This window comes from Rhinolophus ferrumequinum, chromosome 23 (assembly GCF_004115265.2).
Source record: "Rhinolophus ferrumequinum isolate MPI-CBG mRhiFer1 chromosome 23, mRhiFer1_v1.p, whole genome shotgun sequence".
Classification (NCBI taxonomy): Eukaryota; Metazoa; Chordata; class Mammalia; order Chiroptera; family Rhinolophidae; genus Rhinolophus; species Rhinolophus ferrumequinum.
Genome location: NC_046306.1, coordinates 45,157,682 through 45,183,637, shown reverse-complemented (window position 1 = coordinate 45,183,637; position 25,956 = coordinate 45,157,682). Strand labels below are relative to the sequence as shown.

At 38.9% G+C, this 25,956-nt stretch overlaps 1 protein-coding gene across 5 annotated transcripts in view; it reads left to right on the top strand.

Moving 5' to 3' along the window:
- The window catches only part of SYNDIG1 (synapse differentiation inducing 1), a 223,959-nt gene that overhangs the window by 100,197 nt on the left and 97,806 nt on the right, over positions 1-25,956 (top strand). For 4 of the 5 annotated variants that reach the window (XM_033095217.1, XM_033095214.1, XM_033095215.1 and 1 more), the window contains exon 2: positions 4,355-4,962. In XM_033095217.1, coding sequence (XP_032951108.1) covers positions 4,483-4,962 — 480 coding nt within the window. In that variant the 5' untranslated portion in view covers positions 4,355-4,482. Of the gene's footprint in view, positions 1-4,354; positions 4,963-25,956 lie in introns of those variants that run through there. The other variant, XM_033095216.1, reaches the window with a different exon arrangement.

Genomic DNA, 25,956 nt, shown 5'->3' with positions numbered 1-25,956 from the left:
GGCTTCCGTTATAAAATCACATTTGTTGACAAGTCTGGCAACAATCTTATTTTCTTAGCCTTTTGAGTGACATGTTTTTGTGGGTTGTTTTTCCCTGAATAACCTAAGGTGTTCTATGTTGTTTGTTTTTCTTTAAAGTTTAGCAGATTACTATAATTTATATTGAGGTTGGCTATTCTGGGTCAGTTTTCCCAAGCACTCATTGTACCCTTTCAACATTAATTTCAGGAAAGTTTTCTTAAATCATAGTTTTAGTATTGCTCTTATCCATTTCTTATTTTCTTCTCCAAGGTCTTCTTTGATATGCATAATGTGCTTTCTTTGCTTGTATTCTATATTTTTCACTTTCTTTAAAAATATTTTTAGCAGTCTAAGTGCATACAACAAAAGACACATCTTTAGTGTTACAGTTGGATTAGTTTTGATAAATGCATACATCTATGTAACCTCTTCTCTCCCAAGATATAGAGTGTCTGCAACACCTCAGGAAATTCCCTTCTGTCCTTTCCACAAAATAGTCGTTCCCACTCTCAGTCAAACAATGTTTTGATGGCTTCTGCTACACAACATTTTGTCTATTCTAGAATTTCAAATAAATTTAAGTGTTGTTTTTTTTTTTCAATTTAAGACATTTTTCTATTTTCCATGTTCTATTTATTTTAAAGTATGTATGTATTCACTCTTCTGTCCCTTCTGGTTTAGCCTTGATTTCTGAAATTACTTTCTCTTTTATTAGTAATTCTTTCCTGAGTCTGTTCACATCTCTTTCTATTCCCAAATTACATTGCTTCTGATTTTTTTCCCAAATTCTGATTTATGTTGGACTTCTCTTGAAATTTTTATCATTTTTTCGATTCCTTTTAGATCATTTTGAAATACTAGATTTCGGTTTCATGTCGGCATGATTTTCTGGCATGTTTGTATCTAAGTACTATTACAATAGTTTATGTAATTACTTTCTTTTTTCATTGATTCAACTTTTAATATTTTTATCTCCAGCAAGCACCTAACATAGTGCCTTTCAATAACAGCACTTGATAAATATATATTTCATTGAACTGAAACCTAGCTGATTGTGATCAATATAAAAGATTTTTCACTACCTTGTGTTGAAAGTGATATCTAATCCCATAAAACCCCGAACCATGAACGAAGATGTACAAATGACAGACCTGACAGGGACCTTGAATTTCTTGCTCAACTACTTTATTAACAATTCCATTTTTATAACCAAATTACCCAAGATTATACAGACATTTAGTAGCAAAACTGAGGCTAAATCTCTAGTTTTCTGACTCTTAGTATAGTGCTCTTTATATTATGACAGTCTCACAGTAAAGAAAAATGTGTTTCTATACAATAAAAACTTTGTACAGATGTTGCATACCTACTTTCTGTCTTTTATTTTTCTTTCGTAGTCTCTATCAGTTTTCTCACCTATCTGATATTCACCGAAACTTGTGGGCAGGAGGGTTCTTCAAGCAGTGGTACAGAGAATAATAACTAGGGAAGGAGGAGTAACGGTGGATCACTCTCAAAGACAAGGACGCCCGTTTTTATCCTCTCTCCTCCCCCAACTGCAAACATTGGTAAAGCAGTAGGTGAAGCTTCCTCTGCCAGACTCATACAAACTCCAAGGCTGCATCAGAGGTTGTAACTGGGAGCTTAGCTATTAGTGCAGCCCAGAAAGAGTTTTTTTCAAAAGAAGGCAGCATCCTAGACATAACAGCAGCAAAAGATAGAATGAAAGGTTTTCTTCTTTGCAACCACTGGTTTTCAATATCATGGACTAAAGGAAAAAACACAAAATAACAAAGTATTATTTGTTATATAATATAACCAATTATATTACATAATTATATATCTGTTGTAAAGAGCCTTGGAAGAACAGCACAGTCACTGGTAAGGCTCCAGAAAACAATGGTGAGAAGACTGGTGGATTACCCCAGCTAGAGCACTGTTTGAAGCATTCTCTCTCCATTTTATCTGCTAAACTCATGCATGGGGAAAGGTTATCACATAGGAGTGCATAAAAGTAAACAGAGAGGAAATGAATTAAGAGGAATTACAAAGTTAAAGACTATTTATGACAAGCCAGTCTGTTTTAAAAGAGATACTAAAGGATGCTGCAGTGACAGAAATAAAAATCCACTTATTTCAGCCCCTTTCATTCAGATGTAATCATAATTTATGATACTCAAAGTTTCAAGAAGAAAAATGGTTTTTAGGAGTATAAATTGTTATATTTATTTGATTACTTTAAAAATGTAGTAAATAATCAATTGTAAAATTGAGCCAACATGTACAAACCAAAACTTACATCAGACGCTATGGAATGGTGCCCTTCAACTTTAATGTGCAGAATAATCACTTGTGATCACATTAAAATGCAGATTCTGGTGCAGTAGTTGCAGGTGGTATTCAAGTTTCTTTATTTTTAACAAACTTCCAGGTGGTGCTGCCACAAATTAAGAGACCTAAGCTGTGCTAGAATATCAGATTCACATTAGGGACTTGTGCAGCTCAAGAAGATCACTAAGTAGAGATTATTCTAATCATATAACACTTGATACTGTTTATTTCAACAAACATCCATGGAGTACCTGCTGCATACCAAGTGATTGAAAGAGATAAGGTAAAACTGGCTCTTTGGTCTTAAGGAGCTCCTGGGCAGGGGCTGGGGCTGAGGAAGGCTATTGACATAAATAGCTGTCATGTTGGCAGAGAATAATGCAACAGGAGCTACAAGATAAACCATAGCACAGGTGCCGTGAATGCATCAGAAAAGGGAAAGGTTACTCTGGCTGGACAAGAGCATATAACTCCTCAGGAATTTGAACAAATGCAATCAACTGTCTTTTGTAAGTCACTTACATGGATCTTGGTAGAAGGAGCTAAGTCTGAGAGAACAAACTGAGCTTAAAGTAGATTATTCTAGTCTTCACAGTACATGCAACAAAATCACAAACCAGATGAGGGGCCCAATTATGAGATCAACCCAACAACTTCTCTGTGAAAGGAGGAGGATTAGAGCAGAGGTATCTTTGGACCAGAAATACCTCAATAAGAATATTATGCTAGCTTGGAAGATGATCAAATGCAGAGATGATGTTCAACCACACATTGTGCCTTGCATGTTGCAGGTACTCACAAGATCTTGTTCAAATATTTTAATTAATGGTTTTAGTTCTCAGTCTGTGAATGTGCCTCCAGAGCTAAATACTTCTTAGTGCCACATAAGCAGAAGTGGCAGCATGATTTTTGACCTTTCTTACATTTCACACAGTGTAACATTAATAATACCCACTAATTTCTCAGTAGTTTGACTAGTCATTTGTCAACTGTGTTAAAATACGATTTTCCAGTTAGTCACAAATGTGTCCTATGTCCCCGCCTTTGGTCAGTCTAAAATTGTAGATTCCTGTTGTTAGCTATCACCAAATAAAGCAGTTACAATGTAAGAAAATTCTTAAATCTCATAGAAAGCCAGAACATCTGAAGTCCCTGAGACAGAATATTTTCCTACGTAACAGTTATTAATTTGCAAAGAGGGAAAGCTTGAGGAAATTTATTCTTTATCTCTAAAAATCTTAAGCTTGGATATCATTTTTTTCTTTTTTATTTCTTTTAACATTCGAAACCCTAGAAAGGAACCCTAGGGAGAAACAATTTAGAGGACTTAACTGTATCCCATATATGTAGATGTTTCTCTAAGTTGGGCACTATTGAGGCAGGGAAATTTCTAGTCTGATTCCGGGGATTATGCTGGAAGGTCAGTAGGCATATGTGAGTGTTGAGCTAATTCTAGTACCTACAGCAGAATGTGCATGTGAGTATTTCCTATGCAGTGCTAATGGTATGGGTCTTGTCATTTACCTTCTAAATCTGTGTAAGATATTATTCTAAACCCTTTCTTTCTTGGATGTGTGTTTTTGCATGAATGAATAGCCATAGACCTGGGAAGAGTCCATCCCCATTACAGATTTACAGCCTTATTTTCCCTGTGGACTGTTCTGATGCTAATGTGATTGGCTTTACCCATGAGTTTCAGGATTTCTAGTAGCAATCATAGGTTTCTCTGGAGCTGCAGTGGTTCCAATTCCTGCAGAATCTTCTTCATTTGGAAACAGAGACTTTGTAGACATGCAAATAATTAGTTTCTGGTTTACTTCATCTGGCTGCTCTGATAGAGACTTTTCAAAATTGGCACTATAGGTAGGACTGGTGTATCATCCAACTCTCCTAGCTATTGTGCAGATTGGTGGACGAGTACACCAGAAACAACAAGGGTCTGGGTGATTAGCTCTTTTTCAGGTGTGATTTTCTTTTCTCATCTCTGTTCCTTCTCCTCCAGGAGACATGGGTTTCCTGCGACAAGTGTGACCCTGGAGCCTGTGGAGCCCCTGGAGCCCTGGAGGACCCTGGAGCCCCTGGAAGTGTGACACCTTCCAGCCTGACATCCGGTTGGTGAGGGAAAGCACCATGGATGGCATAATTGAACAGAAGAGTGTACTGGTGCACAGTAAAATCAGCAATGCTGGCAAGAGGAATGGTTTAATTAACACCAGAAACTTCATGGCTGAGAGCAGAGATGGCCTTGTGTCTGTTTACCCAGCACCCCAGTACCAGAGCTGCCAGGTGGTGGGCAGCGCAGCATCAGCCACCATGGACAGCAGCAGGAATGAGCCAATCCAGCAACTGCTAGACCCCAGTACCCTTCAGCAGTCGGTGGAATCCCACTACCATCCCAACATCATCCTCTACTCGGAGGGCATGCTGCACTCCTGGGGGAACAGTGTGGCTGCCGACTGTTGTGAGACCACCTTCATTGAGGACATGTCACCCACCAAAGAGAGCCTAGAGTACCGCGATGGAAAGTTCATTGACCTCTCAGCTGATGACATCAAAATCCACACCCTCTCCTATGACGTGGAGGAGGAAGAGGAATTCCAGGAGCTGGAGGTCAGAGGATATGTTTGTCATAGGCCTTCAGAAATGGGGTGTGGGGATTCGGTGAGAACACATGAGTGCCTAGTGTAAGTTAGGGAATTAAACTAGTGTGTAAAAATGCAGAGACTGAAGTGTTTTTGACACCTCTTAACTCGAATATTTGTGGAAGGTGGAAGGAGTGGAGAGACTAGATGAGCAAGACCCAATGAGGGCTTCAGCAAGGATTCTGATCAGAGATGACCCAAGGTAACAGCTATCAGTATGGGACTACAGATGTATTTAAAGGTTGCCAGTGCTGGCAGGTCACTTGCAGACTCCCAATAACACCCCACACACAGCAGAGAGGGGTCACTGGCAAAAGTGAGCAAGGTGAAAGAGGGGCATGTGGTCCTAGGGCCACACAAGGCTAGAAATGCGTGTGTTGGGACAATTTGGGACGTCTTTTTGATGCCACATATGTGTGTTTTCCTTAATTTGGCATTCCAAAGGGATCATTGGTATGAGTAAACCTGCTGGAAGAAATAGTAGAAATCAATCACCTAAAGAGAAGATGAGTTGAATTATTACAGAAGTCCCTCCTTCAGTAAACTAGATAGCATGTAAGGACGTTGGATTACATTCTCAGAAAAGTGCACATTGGACATGGTGTAGCATGGCACAGCAGCCTCCGGATGTACAGCTCATCCCTTCCCCTCCAATGCAGCCCCTCAAGTGGGAGAGAGAGAGTGAGCTAGCTGTACAGGTCTGAACAAAAGTCATACATTTGTCAATTAAGAGGTGGGCACCCAAGCTTGGGACGTAATTTCAATGCTATGAGGGTGGAGGATATTCCTCCAGGATGTGAGTGGCAGGGAGAGAAGGTCCAGATTTTCAGACAGTTTGGAGGGGAAGGACCTTCAGAAGGAAATGTATGTCAAAGGGAATGGAAGTTTGTTTTTGGCTAAGGTAGGTGGGAATATTTTGTAGGTTACGGGAAATGTTCAGGGCAGAGAATGCAGGATCAAGGCTGGGGAGCTGTCCGGGAAAGGCAGAGACATATGTCCAAGCATGTATGCAGAAGTTCTGGCCTTTCACAAGAAGTCAGCCTACTGCTTGTCTGAGAAAGAAGGGAATGGTGGAAAGAAGGTTAATGAATTGAAGTGCTCTGGGTTAAAGAGGAAGGAAATGAGGGGCCCCATGTTAGGTAAGCGTCCATGGAGCCTGGAGAGGTTTGGAAGAGATTGGAGACACTCAAAGCAGTGATGTGGGTGACTATTCTAGAAAAGACTGTTGAAGAAACCTCCAAGCTGTAGTGGGGGAGGGGTGGGGTTCTGTGTGAAGATTTGGTGATGCCCAGGGCTCCATGTCTTTCTCCAACAACATGTAACTATTGTTCATCAAGTGAGGCTCTCAACAGAACAAACTCTGGGCTTCCTGTCTGTGAGATTGGGGAGGCTGGGGAAAGCAAGAAGGAGGAGGTTTGGAGTAGAATCAGACCCACACCCACTGGGCCCCACACTGGGTAGTAGAATACCAGTGAAATCATAAGGAATTGATGGGCCAAGGACATGAAGCATCAGGATTGGAGGTTCAATGAGGTACAGAAGCAGCTGGAGAGAGATGTCTTAGTCAAGGGGGAAAAAGTGATGTTGTAGCAATCCCCATGAATGGAGCTGAAAACAGGGCGTGGAGAGAAGTTGTTAGAGTGGGAGAGGCTGTCTGAGGAGACCTCACACCCTCTGATGACACCTGTGAAGGGAAAGAGAAGGATGTGAGCTCTGGCATGCTAGAGTTTTGAGAAAGTTGGAAGAGTGCTCTGGCCTCCATTCAAAAGCCTCTGTTAAGTGTTCACTGTTTTCTAAGGTCTGAGATTTTTGTTGAAAGCAAAAGTATTGATGCTGTTTACCTGCATGAAGTTTAGGAAGCAAATACACAAAAATGCAATTTCAGTATAACACAGGAGTTACGATGATAGACTACTCAGTCTGCTTTGAGAGCATCTAAAGGAGAGGATAGAGCTCATGCACTGCATCTTGAAGAGGAGAACTAGACTGTCAGGCAAGAAGGGTTGTGGGAAGGTGGTGAGAAAATTCCAATCCAAGGGGACATCATAAGGAGATAAAACACAGAGGCCTCTAACCTAGATCTGCAGGGAACAGTAACTGGTTAGAATTGCTAAGACCTATGGATCATGGTGAGGTCTTGGAGACAGGACCAATGGGGCATGGGGTCCCATCACTGTGGACCTTACCAGCCCTCTGCGGGAAATTGGATTTTAAGTAGGTGCCTACAAGACAGGAAGGATGGACAGGTAATAGAATCAAGAAGGAGACCTATGGAAGAGAGGAGCCTGAGACTGGAAAGCCCACACCTGTCTACAACTTTATCTCTACTTGGATGCAGGGTGCTGCTGTGCTGCACCACGCAGTCCAGACTGATGGACACCTTGATGGCTAATTAGGCATGAAGAACCACTGAGGAGTTTCAGGCAGGACGGCCATGGTCAGATCTGTATTTTTGGAAGTTATTCTAGCTGCAGGGTGTAGGAGAGACAGAGATGAGAAGGGAGGGGGCATTGGGCTAGGACCAAACTAGCTGCAGAGCCTATTGTAAGGGATGGTGAAAGAGAATCAGGATAACATTAAAGGTAAATAAATAATTAAAGAGTGAAATTTGCCATTGATTAGAGATCATGGGAAGGAAGGAGTCAGATCTCTCCAATGCAAAGATGTTTTCAACCCCTCAAGTGGCCAAGTTGGCCAGCAGAGGATTTTCAGTTTTTGGAAAATCAACTCCAATATATAATATCCACCAGCAATAAAATATTTGGAATAATTACTAGATTGAAACTGTAAAAAATTTCTGAATGAGTCCATCATTCCTTTGTCACTTGTGTGGGCTTCATTTCTCCCCTCCCTCTCATTATATCCATATATTTCATATCCATATCTTTGAATAAGTACGTTATGCCAAGCTCAGTGGAGATGAACAGGTGATTAGCATATCTTTTTAATTCTCAGTCAACGTCCATCCTGTGGCTTCAAAATGAACTAATTCAAAATAATTTTATTTCTTTTTCTTTAAGACTTGCATGCTGATTGAGCTTGCAAATAAACACAACCAATATTTAAATTCAATTTTTTTTCATATTACGTCTTAATCCACATTTTTGGCAATCAGTTACTGAATTCATTTTGTTTCAACAACTTTTACGGAATGACCTCAGCCAGTAGATGTGGTTTTTGAAACTCTACAAAGATTCAAAACCAACTCAGAGAACAACCTTTAAATTTTCACTAGGAGGTAGTTGGCTGAGGTGACAGATATTTTTACCTGGTTGGTTCAAAGCTTTAAGAGGTAGTACAGGCTTCTGGGAAGGTGAGCTCTGCTAACCCATCTACCTTTAATGATACAACAACTGGAATCTTTATCATAATAATGGCACCTACTATATATTTTATAGTCACCTCTGACTAGTAATGAGATGGATCATGTTGGCATTTTTACCTTAGTCAGAAAAAGTACACCCAATAACATTAATGAAGCAAATTGTTTAAAAGCTGGTACATGTATACAATGGAAAGTTACTCAGCCACAGAAAAGAAGGAAATCTTGCCATCCATGACAACATGGATGGACCTAGAGGATACTGTGCTGAGTGTAATAACTCAGACAGTGAAAGACAAATGTCATATGATTTCACTTATAAGTGGAATATAAAGAACATAATAAACAAACAAATGAAACAGAAATAAACTCATAGATACAGAGAACATTTTGATGGTTGTCAGATGGGAGGGGTATTGGAGGTGAGTGCAAATGGGAAGGGATTAAGAAGTACAAATTGGTTGTTACACAGTAGACATGAGGATGTAGGGCATAGCATAAGGAATATGGTCAATAATATTGTAATAACTATGTATGGTGTCAGATGGGTAGTAGATCTATGAGGTCAGATAGATGGGAGGGGTCAGAGTGCAGGGTGAAAAAATTGAAGGGATTAAGTAATACAAATTGGTGGTTACAAAATAGTCATGGGTATGTAAAGTATAGGGAATATAGTCAATAATATGGCATTAACTATGGATATTGCCAGGTCGTACTAGTCAGAGGGATCACTTCCTAACCACTATGTCTAACCATTGTGCTGTACACTTGAAACTATTATAAAATAATGTGGAATGTCAACTCTAATTGAAAAATGTAAAAAGAGAGGAAAAGATCAATAATATTGTGATAGCGTGGTACAGTATCAGATGGTTGCTGACTTATCATGGTGATCACTTCTCTAGTATAGGGAATATAATCAATAATGTGGTAATAAGTCTGTATAGTGCTAGGTATGTACTATAGAATAACTATGATGTACATCTGAAACTAATATAATATTGTATGTTAGCTATATTTTAATAAAAATCTTTTTAAAAAACTTAAAAAAAAAAAGTTGAGCTGCTTCTTAGGCATCTAGTGAGACTTTCCACTTGATATCCAGGTAGCAAACCCAGACCAAGAAATTGTTCCCTCCCCTCAGGCTCTGAGAAGAAATCAAGACACAGTTGTGGTGTTTTTACACTCGTGAGGGACATCAAGGGGTCACCCAAAGTGGATGATTTGGTCCTTTAGGAATTCTGTAAAAAAAAATTAAAAAATTTCTCAGCAGCATTCGTATGGTATAGCTATGATACTCTTTATTCTATTTTTCTGCAAATCAAAAACAAAAAACTAATGACTGGTTGGAAGTGTAATCTTACATGCAGTAACTGTTCTAAAGTTTACTCTTTTTTCCATTCCAGAAAATAATGAAGTATTTATCAGTTAGCATTTGCTGCAAAACAAAACTTGATGGCTTAAAACAACTCTTTGTTTACCTCAAGATTCTCAGGGTCAAAAATTTAAGTGGGTCTCAGCTGAAAAGTGTTTGTTCTGCTGGTCTTATCTGGGTTCCCTCACTGGTTTGTGTTAGCTGCTGCTTTACTGTTGGCTGGGCATTAGCTGTGGTGACAGAGGTGACTGGACCACATGTTTCTCATTATCTAGCAGTCCACTTCATCACATGGAAGCCATGATAGGGATTCCAAGAGTAGCAAGAGGATGTGAGTCTCAGTGTGCAAGGACTTTCCACGTCTTTGCTTGTGTTACACGTCATTGCCTTATTGGCCAAAGCAAGTCATATGGTCAAGCCCAAAGTCAGTGTGGACGTGCCTAATTAGGATGATAATACAGGAAAGTGCCAACAAATTGGGTGCCAATATTGTAACATTCTACCACAAAGCAAAAATTTTGGACTACTTGGCATATATTTTTTAAGACCATCTCATTGAACAGAGTGACAACAGCCATGGTTATATTATGACTGAAACAAAAAACAGCAGATACTTACTTCAGATAAAAGAAAACAAAAGTGATTTTAACTTCTTTGGAAATTCTATAGTTTCACTTGGTCTATAGCAATTTGATACTGTTTCCTGAAAACTGGGGCAGTTTTCAGAAAGCCATTGCCCTCGTTAATAGCAGGGCCCTTATCACTGGAGTACCGATTTACTGGGTAGCCTGCCTCTTATCTGTCCCCTTATCACTCTACCTGGAGAGGTTCGTCTCTGCATTTATAATGGACACTTCCCTGATCCACAGAGGTTTGCCCATTTGACACATTGACACATATTTGCAAGAGCATATGTTTGCCTTGCAGGTTGTGGCATTAGTGTGATGGGGTTCTGTACCGTGTTTCCCCGAAAATAAGACCTAGCCAGACCATCAGTTCTAATGCATCTTTTGGAGCAAAAATTAATATAAAATCCTGTTTATATTTATATTATATTATATTATATTATATTATATTATATTATATTATATTATATTATATTAAAGATCCAGTCTTATATTATAGAAAAATAAGACTGGGTCTTATATTAATTTTTGCTCCAAAAGACACATTAGAGCTGATTGTCTGGCTAGGTCTTATTTTGGGAGAAACACAGTAGCTAATTTCAAGAATCTTTATGGAAAGGTCTCAGAAATTATGGTTTTCCCTGCTCTGCCCTAAGAGAGTGAGCTATTAGTCACAGTGAAGGGTCAGTTGTGGCTCATATCCCATGGGTTGGGGCATGAGGGGGAGATTGCAGGGGTCCTCTGAATGATTTGCAGGAATGCAGAGGTGAGTGCTCATCACTCAGTACCCCATACTCAGTATGACCGACCATATATGGGCCTTCCTCAGAGGGTACCCTCAGGACACTCTGGATGCATGATAAATTGGTCCTGGTACCCCAAACCCCCAGGGCCTCCTCCCTGGTTTTTGACCATTATGTCATCCAGTTCTCAGCCAGTAGCTAAAACTGCAGCTTACAGGAACACCAACACCCCGAAAACACTTCCTTTTCCACACAAATAAACTCAAACAGAGAGATTATAGGCACAAATACTAACGCAGTTTTACAAAATATAAAAACTGAGTTTAAAGTTCTAAAATGAAGTGAGTGAAGTTTAGGGCTAAAGAGGCCTACCAACCCTCCTGCTGTTAAAGATGCTCATGAAATGTCGCAAGGCTAATTATTACTCATTTACTTTGACAGTACAAAACCTTTTGGATCCTAGAGCACATGGAAGTCATCACTTAGAAATAGTGCCCAAAAGGGTTGAGCCTTTTCTTCACCAGAGGAAGAAAGGGGAAGGAAAACACTTATTTATGGAGCATATACTCTGTGGAAGGTCCTTCATGCATATTGTGCCATCTGATCCTCACATCAATACTGGCAGCAGGTACTATTACTGCCCCACCTTGTACATGAGGAGACCAAAGCTTGAGAGATGGCCAAGGTCACACAGTTGGCTTTGCTGGCAGCTCTTCTATCTGCGACATGCTGATTTTAGACTCATCTTCTAATGGTGATGCTGTTCTTTCTACATCAGAAAAAAAAAATATGTGCTAGAGTGAACTGCCATTTCAGAACCCACAAATAAAACACGAGGAGACTGAGCTGGAAAATCACAGGACACTTCTTTACTTCTGTGAACCCTCTGATAGCTCTACCAAGACCTTCTAGTCTGCCTTCCCATTTAAAAACTTAAAACCTGTTCGGAGAGATAGGGTTTCACAACTGTGATGTAGCACTTACATATATATGCCTCATTCATAAATATCAACAAAGTAGGGAGGACTTCATAGACATTTGAAGAAAACCCCATGAATGAGACAGAGCAATGCCACCAAAAATAGAACAGCTGACCCAGAGGAAAAAGAATTCAGAAAATAATAGACAACTTCCTGGAAATTATTTTTATTACCCCTTCAGAGATTTGAGGGGAATGATTTTAGAGGGTTGGACATTTTTTGTTTTGTTTTGTTTGTTTGCCTCATTGCACTAGCTAGAATCTCAAATACAATGTTCAAGACATGTGGTGAGAGTGAACATTCTTGCTTTGCTCCTATTCTCAGCAGTGAAAGCATTCAGACTTTCATGATGAAGGAAAATGCTGATGTTCTTTTTTTTTTAATTAAAGTTTATTGGGATGACAATTGTTAGTAAAGTTACATAGATTTCAGGTGTACAATTCTGTATCACATCATCTATAAATCCCATTGTGTGTTCACCACCCAGAGTCAGTTCTCCTTCCATCACCATATGTTTGATCCCTCTTACCCTCATATACCAGCCCCCTCCCCCTTACCCTCTGATAACCACCAAACTATTGTCTGTGTCTATGAGTTTTTGTTTCTCTCTCTGAGTTTCAGTCCCATTCATTTATTGTAGCTTTTACTTCCCTTGTCTTTGGAGTCAAATTCAGAAAACACTCTTTGAACCCAAGGTCCATAAGTTTAGTACCTATGTTTTCTTCTATGCAGTTTATTGTTTCAAGTCTTATGCTTAAGTCTTTGATCCATTTTGAATTAACTTGGTACATGGTGACAGATAGCAGTCCAGTTTCATTCTTTTGCACGTGGCTTTCCAATTCTACCAGCACCATTTATTGAAGAGGCTGTCTTTTCTCCATGGTATGTTTTTGGCTTCTTTGTCAAAAATTGTCTGTCCATATTTATGTGGTTTTATTTCTGGGTTCTCAATTCTATTCCATTGGTCTATGTGTCTGTTTTTCTGCCAATACCATGCTGATTTGATTATTGTTGCCCTGTAGTACAAGCTAAAGTCAGGAAGTGTGATACCTCCAGCATTGTTCTTTTTTCTTAAGATTGCTTTGGCTGTTCGGGGTCTCTTGTGATTCCAAACAAATATGATGATTTTTTGTTCTGTTTCTTTAAAAATGCCATTGGGATTTTGATGGGGATTACATTAAATCTGTATATTGCTTTGGGTAATATGGCCATTTTAACTATGTTGATACTTCCAATCTGAGCACGGAATGTCTTTCCATCTCTTGGTGTCTTCTTCAATTTCTTTTAAAGCTGTCTTACAGTTTTCAGCATATAGGTTTTTCACATCCTTGGTTAAGTTTATTCCTAGGTATTTTATACTTTTTGCTGCCATTACAAAAGGAATTGTTTTTTTTATTTCTTTTTCTGAGATTTCATTGTTAGTATATAGGAATGCAATGCACTTTTGTACATTGATTTTGTAGCCGGCAACTTTACTGTATTCGTTGATTGTTTCTAATAGCTTTTTGGTGGAGTCTTCAGGGTTTTGTATATATAGCATCATGTCATCTGCAAAGAGTGACAATTTAACTTCTTCATTCCCAATTTGGATGTGTTTTCTTTCTTCCTCTTGCCTGATAGCTCTGGCGAGGTCTCCCAACACTGTGTTGAAAAGCAGAGGTGATAGGGGACAGCCCTGTCCTGTTCCTGAACATAGAGCAAAGGGCTTCAGTTTTTCACTATTAATTATGAGATTAGCTGAGGGTTTCTCATATATGGCCTTTATTACATTGAGGTATTTTCCTTCTACATCTATTTTATTAAGTGTTTTAATCACAAATGATGTTGTATCTTGTCAAATGCTTTTTCTGCATCAATTAATATAATCATGTGATTTTTGTCCTTTATTTTGTTTATGTGATGTATCACATTGATGGATTTGTGGATGTTGAACCATCCTTGTGCCACAGGAATGAACCCCTCTTAGTCATGATGAATAATCTTTTTAATGTATTGTTGCATTCGATTTGCTAGAATTTTATTAGGATTTTTGCATCTGTATTCATCAGAGATATTAGTCTGTAGTTTTCTTTTTTTGTGTTGTCCATACCAGGTTTGGGTATCAGGGTGATGTTGGCCACATAAAATGAGTTAGGGTATACTGTCTCTTCTTCAATGTTTTGGAAGAATTTGAGCAGGATTGGTATTAGATCCTCTTTGAAGGTTTGGTAGAATTCCTAGTGAAGCCATCTGGTCCCGGAATTTAGCTCTTGGGAAGGTTTTGGATCACTGATTCAATTTTGTTACTGGTGATCGGTCTGTTTAGATTGTCCAGTTCTTCATGGTTCAGCCTAGGAAAGCTATATATTTCTAAGAAGTTTTCCATTTCTTCTAGGTTATTGAATTTGGTTATTGAAGTCCATCTTTGTCTCTTGTTACCTTTTTCACCCTGAAGTCTGTTTCATCTGATATCAGTATAGCTACAGCTGATTTTTTTCTGAATACTATTTGCTTGGAGTGTCAGTTTCCACATTTTCACTTTGAGTCTGTGCTTGTCCTTGTAGCTGAGATGTGTCTCTTGGATCCAATCTGCTACTCTGTGCCCTTTTATTTGTGAGTTCAGTCCATTTACATTTAGGGTGATTATTGATATGTGAGGATTTCCTATCATTCTATCTTTAGTTTTCTGTTAAGATTGTGTCTCCATTGTTTCTTCCATTGTTTCTTTCCCTTTTTGTTGTTGTTTATTTTTTCTGTGTGGTGGTATTCGATAATATTTCCCTCTGTTTCTTCTTTTATTACAGTATATATTTCAGTTCTGGATTTTTTTTGAGTGGTTACCCTTAAGTTTATGTAAAAGAAAGTTTGATATTTAGAGTATTCCATTTTCTTTAGCATGCTTACTTTCTCCATTGCCATATTCCGGTTCAGGCCTTTACTCTCCCCATTTTTATGTTTTGGTTGCCACAAATTGTCCCTGTTGATGGTGGTCGAATAGCCTCCTTTAGTATTTCTTATAGTGCAGGTCGTGTATTAGAAAATTCCCTCAACTTCTGTATGTCTGGAAAGGTCTTTATTCCTCCTTCATGTCTAAAGGATATCTTTGCTCGGTATATTATTCTTGGCTCATAATTTCTCTCTTTCAATAGTTTGAATATTTGGTTCCACTCCTTCCTGGCTTGTAGAGTTTCTGCTGAAAAATCTGATGATAATCTAATGGGCTTTCCTTTGTAGGTTACCGTCTTCTTTTCCCTGGCTGCTTTGAGGATTCTTTCTTTGTCGTTGATTTTTGAATTTGGTTATTCAATACAATGTAACTTGGAGAAGGCCTGTTGGGGTTGAGGTAGTTAGGTGTTCTATTTGCTTCTTGGATTCGAGGATCCAGGTCTTTCCACACGTTTGGGAAGTTCTCATCAACTATTTGTTTGAATATCCTCTCTGTTCCCTTCTCTCTTTCTTGTCTTTCTGGTATACTCATTATTCTTATATTGCTCTTTCTGATGGAGTCAGAAAGTTCTTGTAGAATTCTTTCATTTCTTTTAAGTCTCAAGTCTCTTTCTTCTTCCATTTGTGTAATTTCCAGGTTTCCATCTTCAATGTCACTGATTCTTTCCTCCATCTAGTCAACTCTACTAACTAAGCTGGCTATTTCATTCTTCATTTCTTCTATTGAGTTCTTAATCTCCAGTAATTCTATTTGGTTCTTTTTAAAGATTTCAATTTCTTTGGTAAAATGTTCCTGTTGTTCTTTGATTGTGTTTCTGAGTTCATTAAACTGCCTTTCTGTGTTTTCTTGCATTACCTTGAGTTTTTCCAAAACTGCAATCTTGAATTCTCTGTCTTTTAAGTCACATATTTCCACATCTCTAAGTTCATTTTCTGGAGACTTTTTATTTCCTTTCTGAACTGTGTTGTTGCCTTGGTTATTCATGGCAATTAATGATTTATTATGTCTCTTCCTAGACATCTACAGGAGTGGGTTCTGCAACAGGTTGATAGGAAGTGGTCTTTCTTTTGTTTTCCAGTACTTGTTGGTAGACTGTTTTATTTTCTCACAGACTGCAGCCTTTTTATTCTCTCTCACACTGTACTGCTATGTTTTCTCTGCACTATTCCAGCTTCTCACACAATGGTGGGCATTCGCTGGTAGGCGAGCTTCTCATCTGTTAACAGTTCGCCTCAGTCATAGGGCATAGCATCCATGTGGGGATGTGGAGAGCTTCCTGCACTAGAGGTCCAAAGGTCTTCCTGCACCAGATTCAGAGCCTGTGTGTTTCAGCAGTTCTGTTTACTCCTGCAGGGATCCGCCCAGACAGGTGAGGACAGGGTCCTGTTGAGGTTTGAGAGGTGGCCTAGAGCAATGGCAGCGACCACTACCACAGCCAGTCCCGCTTCCACAGCTCCCTCCCCTTAGCTGGAACTAATTGGGCTGCTAATCTGTGTCTGCGGTCCACAGTTCTCAGAACTGCAAATATTCTGTTCTTTTGATCTGACATTGCTACTGTTCCACTTCTAGCACTGGGCAGGTGGGGGCGGGGCGAGCTCTGGGAACGTAAGGAGGGGACGGCTAGTCTCAGTGCCTAAGGCTTCCGTTCTCTGCAGCAGTGAGGTCTTAAACCTCCGTTTTCAGCCTGCTTCCCTTAGTCATTGCTCTGAGGTCTCTGCTGTGAGCATTGGGTTCAGCCATGTTATATACTGTCCCCTCAGCCCTGTGGGCCATAAGCAGAGCCCTAGTAATCCGAGTTCTTCCCTTTTCCACAGCTGCAGTAGTTCCAGGGTGCAGCGAGCTCAGAGTAGTGAGCTAGGTCTGCATCCTGCTCCTGTGCGGCTCCGTCTCAGCACTTCTCCCTTTCCTCCTCCCACTTGTGCAATTTGCCCACCTTTAGGTGCATTCAGTAGAGACCTTCTTCGTCTTGCCTGTCTGCTGTGCAGGGAGTCCTTTGTTGAGTTGCAGCTGTTCAATTTGTTGTAAATTCCAGGGGATATGTACAGAGGCTCACCTCACTCCTCCATTTGATGACATCTATTAGTAATTTTTTAAGGCACCTCCACACTGCTTTCCACAGCAGCTACACCAATATGCATTCCCACCAACAGTGTGTGAGGGTTCCTAAAAAAAGATAACTTAAGCAATACTAAGCATGTCTGAGAGATCTGCATATCGAATCACCAAAAGGTGGGCAAATGGGTGCACAGGGGAGGAGGGAAGGGGAAGGGCAGTGACCTGGGCTGCAGGTCACAGGATGCAGTCTGAAGCTCACTGCAGTTTCAGAAGAAGGAGGAATTAAGTCTGCAGGTGCACTTCCAGTGGCCCACAGTCTTTCCTAAGGGATCAGCATATAATACGGCTGAACCAAGTGTTCAAGGCAGAGATGTTGGAGGAAAGACTGAATACAAAAAAATGGGCACTGTAGTTTAAGCCCTCACTACTGGGCAGAAAACAAAGACATGGAGCCTGCCTGATTCCCCCCTTTCCCAGAGGTCACCCTATCCCCACCCTCCCAATGTTAGAAGCAGGCAGCAGAAAAACTGGTAGTAGTGTCACTGTAAAGAACGGAATACGTACAGCCCTGAGAGCTGGAGCTACATTCCCACAGCCAGAGATGCACAGGGCATGACTAATTCTGCCAATGGGGAAAGAGCAGTAGGGGAGGAGACAGCTATGAGTGGGTAGTTGGCATTGCTCAGATCCACAAACACACCAGCTGCATTTCAGAGCCCACACCACCCCTACTTTTCTGGGCAGATCGCTGCAGGGGCAACCATAGCCACTGAAACACACAGGCTCTGGCATCAGGCTGCAAGGGCAGCACTGGGATTCCAGAAGCTCAGAATTGTATCACCTTCCACATCCTCCAATGGAAGTGGTGCCCTGAGACCCAGGTGAACTGCTCACAGAGGAGAAGCTCACCTTCCATTACATGAGAAGCCAGAACAGCACAAGATAAAATAAAATACAGCATGAGAGAAAATTAAAAGCTGCAGCTTGAGAGAAAATAAAACATTTGAGCAACATACTAGAAAGCAAAAGAAAGACCTCTTCATATCAACCTGCTGCAGAACCACTCCTGTAGATGCCCAGGAAGAAAAATAATAAATCATTAATTGCCATGAATAACCAAGATAACAAAATAGCTCAGAAAGAAAATGAAAAGTCTCCAGCAAATGAACTTAATGACATGGAAATATGTGACTTAAATGACAGAGAATTCAAGATTGCTGTTCTGATAAAGCTCAACGAGATGCAAGAAAACAAGACAGGAAATTTAATGAACTCAGAAACACAACCAAAGAACAAAATGAATATTTTGCCAAAGAGATAAAAACTTTAAAAAATAATCAAAAAAAATTCTGGAGATTAAAAATTCAATTAAAGAAATGAAGAATGAAATGGCCAGCGCAGGTAACAGAGCTGATCGGATGGAGGAAAGAATCAGTGATATTGAGGATAGAAATTTGGAAATGACACAGATGGAATAAGAGAGAGACTTGAGACTTAAAAGACATGAAAGAAGTGTACAAGAACTTTCTGACTCCATTAGAAAGAGCAACATAAGAATAATGGACAAACCAGAAAGAGAAGAGAAGAAGTGAACAGAGAGTATATTCAAATAGTCAACAAGAACTTCCCAAACTTGTGGAAGGAACTGGATCATGGAATCAAAGAAGCAAATAGAACACCTAATGACCTTAATCCCAACAGGCCTTCGCCAAGGCACATTGTATTAAAGCTGTCAAAAATTGATGACAAAGAAAATATTCTCAAGGCTGTCAGCTTGGGGAAGCAGCAGGAAGCAGTGACCTATAAAGGAAAGCCTATTAGATTATCATCAAACTTTTCAGAATAAATTCTACAAGCCAGGAGAGAGTAGAATCAAATGTTCAAACTATTGAAAGGAAGAAATTATGAGCCAAGAATGATATATCCAGCAAAGACAGCCTTAGATATGAAGGAGAAATAAAGACCTTTCCACACATACAGAAGCTGAGGGAATTTTCTAATATACAACCTGCATTACAGGAAATATTGAAGGAGGCTATCCAACCTGACACACACAAAACAAAAGCATACAAAACCATAAGCAACATTATACAAAACAAAATGGCAACCCCTACACAAAATAGGGCACTATACACTTAAACATAATATGAAGGGTAAAGAACTTAAAGATATTTTTGAAGGAAAAAGAGAAGAAAAAGACAAATTACTACTGAAAAAGAGGAAAAACTGAGGGTAGCTAGATGGGTGGGGGGTGGGGGTAGGGGGGAGGGGGAGGGGATTGGAGGGCAGTCGGTGACCACAGGATGGCCACGGGGTTTGAAAATTAATCTGGGGAACGTAATTTAGTGGTTACCAGAGGGTTAGGGGGTTGGGGGGTGGGAGATGACGGTAAGGGGGATCAATTATATGGTGATGGAAGGAGAACTGACTCTGGGTGGTGAACACACAATGTAATTTATAGATGATGTGATACAGAATTGCACACCTGAAATCTATGTAATTTTACTAACAATTGTCACCCCAATAAATTTAAAAAATAATAAAAATTAAAAAAAATTGACAAATCAAACCAAAAAAAAAAAAAAAAAGAAATCAACTGACAAATTAAGTAGGGATAACTTGTGACAACGAAAACATAAAAGTGGAGAGAGTAAAGGTTTGAATCTGCAAAGGGGAATGGAGATAAGAAATATGCTGAAATAAAAGGCATACTGTATATATGAAACTTTCTTTTACATAAACATAATGGTAACCACACACACACAAAAGAAAAATTCCAGAACTGAAATACATAACATAAAGTGAGAAGAAACAGCAAGGAAAAACATAGAATACCACCACACTGAAATAAAAGACCACCAACAAAAAGGCAACAATGGAGACACCATCCTACCAGAAAACAAAAGACAAAGTGGATATAGGAAATCCTCATATATTTATAATCACCTTAAGTATAAATGGACTGAACTTAGCAATAAAAAGGCACAGAGTAGCACATTGGATCAAAAAACTAAACCCAACTATATGCTCCTTCCAAGAGACATATCTCAGCAACAAGGACAAATATAGGTTCAAAGTGAAAGGGTGGAAATTAAAACTCCAAGCAAATGGTATCCAGAGAAAGGGAGTGTATCCATTCTTATATCAGATGAAACAGACGTCAGAATTAAAAAGGCAACCAGAGACAATGATGGACATGTCATAATGATAAAGAGGACAAAACAACAAGAAAACTAAACACTTATCAATCTTTATGCCCCCAATCAGGGAGCACCAAAATATACAAAACAACTATTAAAATACACAAAGGGAGATGTTGACCAAAATGCAATTAAAGTAGGGGACCTAAATACGTCGTTGACAGCTATGGATAGATCATCCAAAAAGAAAATACGTGAAGAAATATTAGCCTTAAATGACACATTAGATAGAATGGACATAATTGACATTTATAGAGTACTTCACCCGAGAACACCAAACTATACATTCATTACTAGTGTACATGGAACATTCAAAAGGATACACCATATGTTGGGACATAAAACTAGCCTCAGCAAATTTAAGAAGATTAAAATCATACCAAGCATATATTCTGATCACAAGGCTTTGAAATTGGATATCAACTACAAAAAGAAAGCAGGAAAAACCATAAACATATGGAGATTACAGAAAATACTTTTAAAGAACGACTAGGTCAAAGAAGAAATAAGAGAAGTGATCAAAAGATTACGTAGAATAAATGAGAAATGAGAATGAAAATACATCCTATCAAAATTATTGGGATGCAGTGAAAGCAGTAATAGGACGTAAATTTATATCATTACAGGCCTATCTCAAGAAACAAGAAAAATCCCAGATAAGCAACCTCACATTACACCTTAAAGAACTAGAAAAAGAAGAACAAATGATACACAAAATCAGCAGAAGGAAGGAAATAGTAAAAATCAGAGCAGAACTAAATGAAACAGAGAACAAAAATACAATAGAAAAAGTTAATGCAACAAGAGCTTATTCTTTGAAAAGATTAATAAAAATGACAAACTTTTATCCAGACTCACTAAGATTAAAAAGAGAAAAGACATAATTAGACAAAATAAGAAATGAAAGAGGAGAAGTTAACCACGGTTACCACAGAAATACAAAGGATCATCCAAGAATACTATGAAGGACTATATGCCACCAAATTCAATAACGTAGAAGAAATGGACAAGTTCTTAGAAACATATAGCCTCCTAGGCTGAACCATGAAGAACTGGAAAATCTAAACAGACCGATCACCAGTAACGAAATTGAATCAGTCATCCAAAACCTTCCCAAAAGCAAAATTTTAGGGCCACATGGCTTCACTAGTGAATTCTACCAAACATTCAAAGAGTATCTAATACTCTAATAGGAAGAGACAATACTCACTAACTCATGTTATGAGGTCAACATTATCCTGATACCAAAACCTAGTAAGGATAACACAACAAAAGTAAATTACAGACCAATGTCTCTGATGAATACACATGCAAAAATCCTAGACAAAATTCTATCAAATCAAATACAACAATGCGTTAAAAAGATTATACATCACAACCAAGTGGGTTTAATCCAACAAGGATGATTTAATATACACAAATTGATCAATGTGATATATCACATAAACAAAATAAAGGACAAAAATCATATGGTTACATCAACAGATACAGAAAAAGCATTTGACAAGATACAACGTCCATTTATGATTAAAACACTTAATAAAATTGGTATAGAAGGAAAACACCTTAACAATAATAAAGGCCGTATATGGCAAACCCTCACTTAATATCATAATTAATGGTAAAAAAATTCAAGCCATTTGTTCTATGTTTAGGAACAAGATAGGGTTGTCGCTTTCACCACTGTTATTCAACATAGTATTGGAAGTCTTAGCAAGAGTAAACAGAAAAGAGAAAGAAATAAAAGGCCGAAATGGGAATGAAGAAGTTAAATTGGCACTTTTTGCCAATTATATGATTCTTTACATCAAAAACCCTAAAGACTCCACCAAAAATCTATTAGAAACAAGAAATGAATGCAGTAAAATTGCCAGCTGCAATATCAACACACAAAAATGCATCACATTCCTATAGACTAACAATTAAATTACAGAAAAAGAAATTTTAAAAAATCCTTTTACAATTCCAACAAAGATAATCAAATAACTAGAAAGAAACTTAACCAAGGATGTGAAAGATCTATACAATGTAAACTATTAAGACATTTTTAAAAGAAATTGAGAAGACACAAACAAATGGAAAGACATTCCGTGTTTATGAATTGAAAGAATCAACATAGTTAAAATGGCCATATTACCCAAAGCATATACAGATTCATGCAATCCCCATCAAAAACCCAATGGCATATTTCAAAGAAATAGGGTAAACGTGATCAAATATATGGTGATGGAAGGAGAACTGACTCTGGGTTGTGATCACCCAATGTGACAGATGCTGTATTATAGAATTGGACACCTGAAACCTATGTAACTGTACCAACCATTGTCACCCCAATAAATTTTAATTAGAAAAAAAGAAAAAGAAATAGAACAAAATATCATCAGTTTTGTATTGATACACAAAGACCCTGAATAGCCAAGGAATCCTAAGAAAACAGAATAATACTGGAGTTATCACATTTCCTGACTTCAGCTTGTACAACTGAGCAACAGTAATCAAAACAGCATGGTAATGGTAGAAAAATGGACACACATACCAATGAAATAGATTTGAAAACCTAGAAAAAAACCCACATAAATATCGTGTTTCCCCAAAAATAAGACTGGGTCATACATTAAGTCTTGCTCCAAAAAACTCATTAGGGCTTATGTTCGAGGGATGTCATCCTGAAAAATCATGCTAGGGCTTATTTTCCAGTTAGGTCTTCTTTTCAGGGAGACACGGTATGCACAGATAATTTTCGACAGAGAAGCCAAAAACGTACAATGAAGAAAAGATAGCCTCTTCTATAAGTGGTGCTGGGAGAATTGGAAAGCCACATGCAAAAGAATGAAACTAGACTGCAATCTGTCACCGTATACCACAATTAATTCAAAATGGATCAAAGACCTAAATATAAGACCTAAAACAATAAACTGCATAGAAGAAGCATACGTACTAAATTTATGGACCTTGAGTTCAAAGAAGCTTTTATGAATTTGACCTCAAAGGCAAAGGAAGTAAACGTTAAAATCAATGGGACTATATCAAACTAAAAAGCTTCTGCATAGCAAAACATACCATTGACAAAACAAAGAGACAACTCACCAAATGGGAGAAGATTTTTGCAAACACTGCCTCTGATAAGGAACTAATATCCAAAATATATAAGGAATGTGTACAACTCAACAACAAAAACACAAACAATCCAATTAAAAAATAGGCATAGGACATGAAGAGAAACTTCTCCCGACAAGACGTATAAAAGGCCAACAGATATATGAAAACGTGCTCAACGTCACTAGCTATTAGGGAAATGCAAATCAAAACCACAATGAGATACTACCTCACACCTGTTAGAATGACTATCATCAAGAGAAATAATAACAAGTGTTGGAGAGGCCACTGAGAAAAAGGAACCCTCATACACTGTTGGTGGGAATGCAGACTGGTGCAGCCGTTATGAAAGGCAGTGTGGAGGTTCCTCAAAAAATTAAGGATAGAATTACCATATGACTCAGCCATCCCTCTCCTGGGTATATATCCCAAAAATCTGAAAACATTTATGTACTCACTCTCATGTTCATTTCAGCTTTACCTGTGGTGGCGAAGACATGGACATAACCAAAGTGTCCTTTGATAGATGATTGGATAAAGAAGATGCAGTATATATACACAATGGAATACTACTCTGCCATAATAAAAGATGAAATACTGCCATTTGTAACAACATGGATGGATCTTGAGATTATTATACTAAGCGAAATAAGTCAGACAGAAAAAGTAGAGAACCATATGACTTCACTCATGTGGGATACAAAACTGTAAGGAACAAAGTATAAGACAAATAACCAAAACTCATAGACATAGACAATAGTTTAGTAGTGACCAGAGGGAAAAGGTGGGAGGGAGGGTGGTAGAAGAGGATAAAGGGGGTCAAATATGGTGATGGAAGGAGAACTGACTGTGGGTGGGAAGCACGCAATGTGATATACAGATGATCTTTTATAGAATTGTACACTTGAAACCTATGTAATTTTACTTCCCATTGTCACCCCAATAAGTTAAATTTAAAAAAGAAAACACATTATATGTATTTATTCTTTGCACCTATTTATTTGGAGTGAATGGGGTTTATTATCCTGGATGTCCATGTTCCTTATGTGTCCCACATTTTGTCACCCTCTCCCAGATGTTCATTGAGTGTGGTGGTCTTGCTCCACATAGTGTTGCCCTGATTGAAGCTTTTAGGGTGTTGAACACATCCTTCACAGGCTCTGCACCAGGTGCTGTCTGCCCCCTTTCAGGTATTACCCTTTCAGGAGAAGCGCCCTAATATGGCCTCTGCCTGTGTAAAGGCTTTCTCTGAGGACCTGAAGGCTGATCTGCAGAGTATGGGAGAATTTCTGCTCCTAGGTTAAGCCTTCACCCAATAACTGACAGGAGATAGTTTATTCCGGTAGGCTCAGTCTGGGAATTGTCTCACTCTGGCTCCTTTAGTTCCAACAGGACCAGACTCCAGATGCCCACAGAGATACCTGCCTTGGTAACTTTATTGGCTGTGTTTTCTTCCACGTTCCACTTTTCCTCTTCCTTGCCAGTATTTTCTGTGGTCACCTCCCAATAAAAAAATTATAGGCCAATCCTTTACTCAAGATATGCTTCTAGGGGGAACCAAAACTAAAATGGGTTGCAAGAAAGCATTTTGCTATGTTTTCCCAGGGCTCTTGAGCACTTCCACACCACAGGAAGACCTACCCTGATAGGGGAAGTCATCCATGGAGCTTGTTATCCTAATCTAACCATTGGATTAAATGCCCATAGTGAATTAGAAGACAAGTTTTAAATTATGGAATATCATCCCTCTAGTATAATTATTATCACACTCCACCTGCACAACCAAAGACAAACCAGGAGCTATACACAAAGGTGAATCTTAATGAATTTTGCTTCATTTGGCTGCTGCTTCCAGAATATTACAGGCCCCAAGGCCACAGTCACTTTTAGATGATAATGAGTCACTCCTCAGACAGTAGAGGAGTTTGCACTTTGTCCAGAACAAGTGACCATCAGCAGAAGTTTCTCTCTTGACAGCAGCTCTGGATGAAGAAATGCCTATCTCCCCAGAGTGTGCACACCTGGCCATGGAAACCATGGTTGTATGTCCCCAACCTCCTCCAGTTGCCTTTGCTGAGTTTGCTGTCTAACCATAATGGATGACAGTGTAGCCTTGCAGGGATAATTCCTAGAGGTGTCTTCTGGGAACCTGATGCCTGCCCCAAAAGGCTAACCCATTTTCAACAGGGAATTAAAATCTGAGACTAATCAAGTCTATTGATCATGGGCATACAGTAGGCGTTATGACCTGAAGCTCCCACCACAAAGGAGGAAAACAAACTTTCAAGAAATAGAACAATAGCACTGTTCTTTTAGGTAACCCACAAAGGTGTGTCTGTTTAGTTTCTACCCTCTCACTTCACACTAAAAATTGGTTTATTCCACACAGAGTCTGTTTACAAAGAATCTTAAAATATTTACAATCATCCACCCTCACTACAGAATCAAACTGGGAGCTTCCAGAAGATAAGGGCAAGGTTGAAGATGACCTTCGAAGGGTGGCCAATGCAGAGCTATATGCACCTTGCTTACCCAGACATACCCAAAATTATGGGCCATGGGAGGAAAATGCAAGACACTGATGTTGGATTTGACTTCTCTTCTTTTTTTTTCTTTTTATTAGTTTCAGGCATACAAAA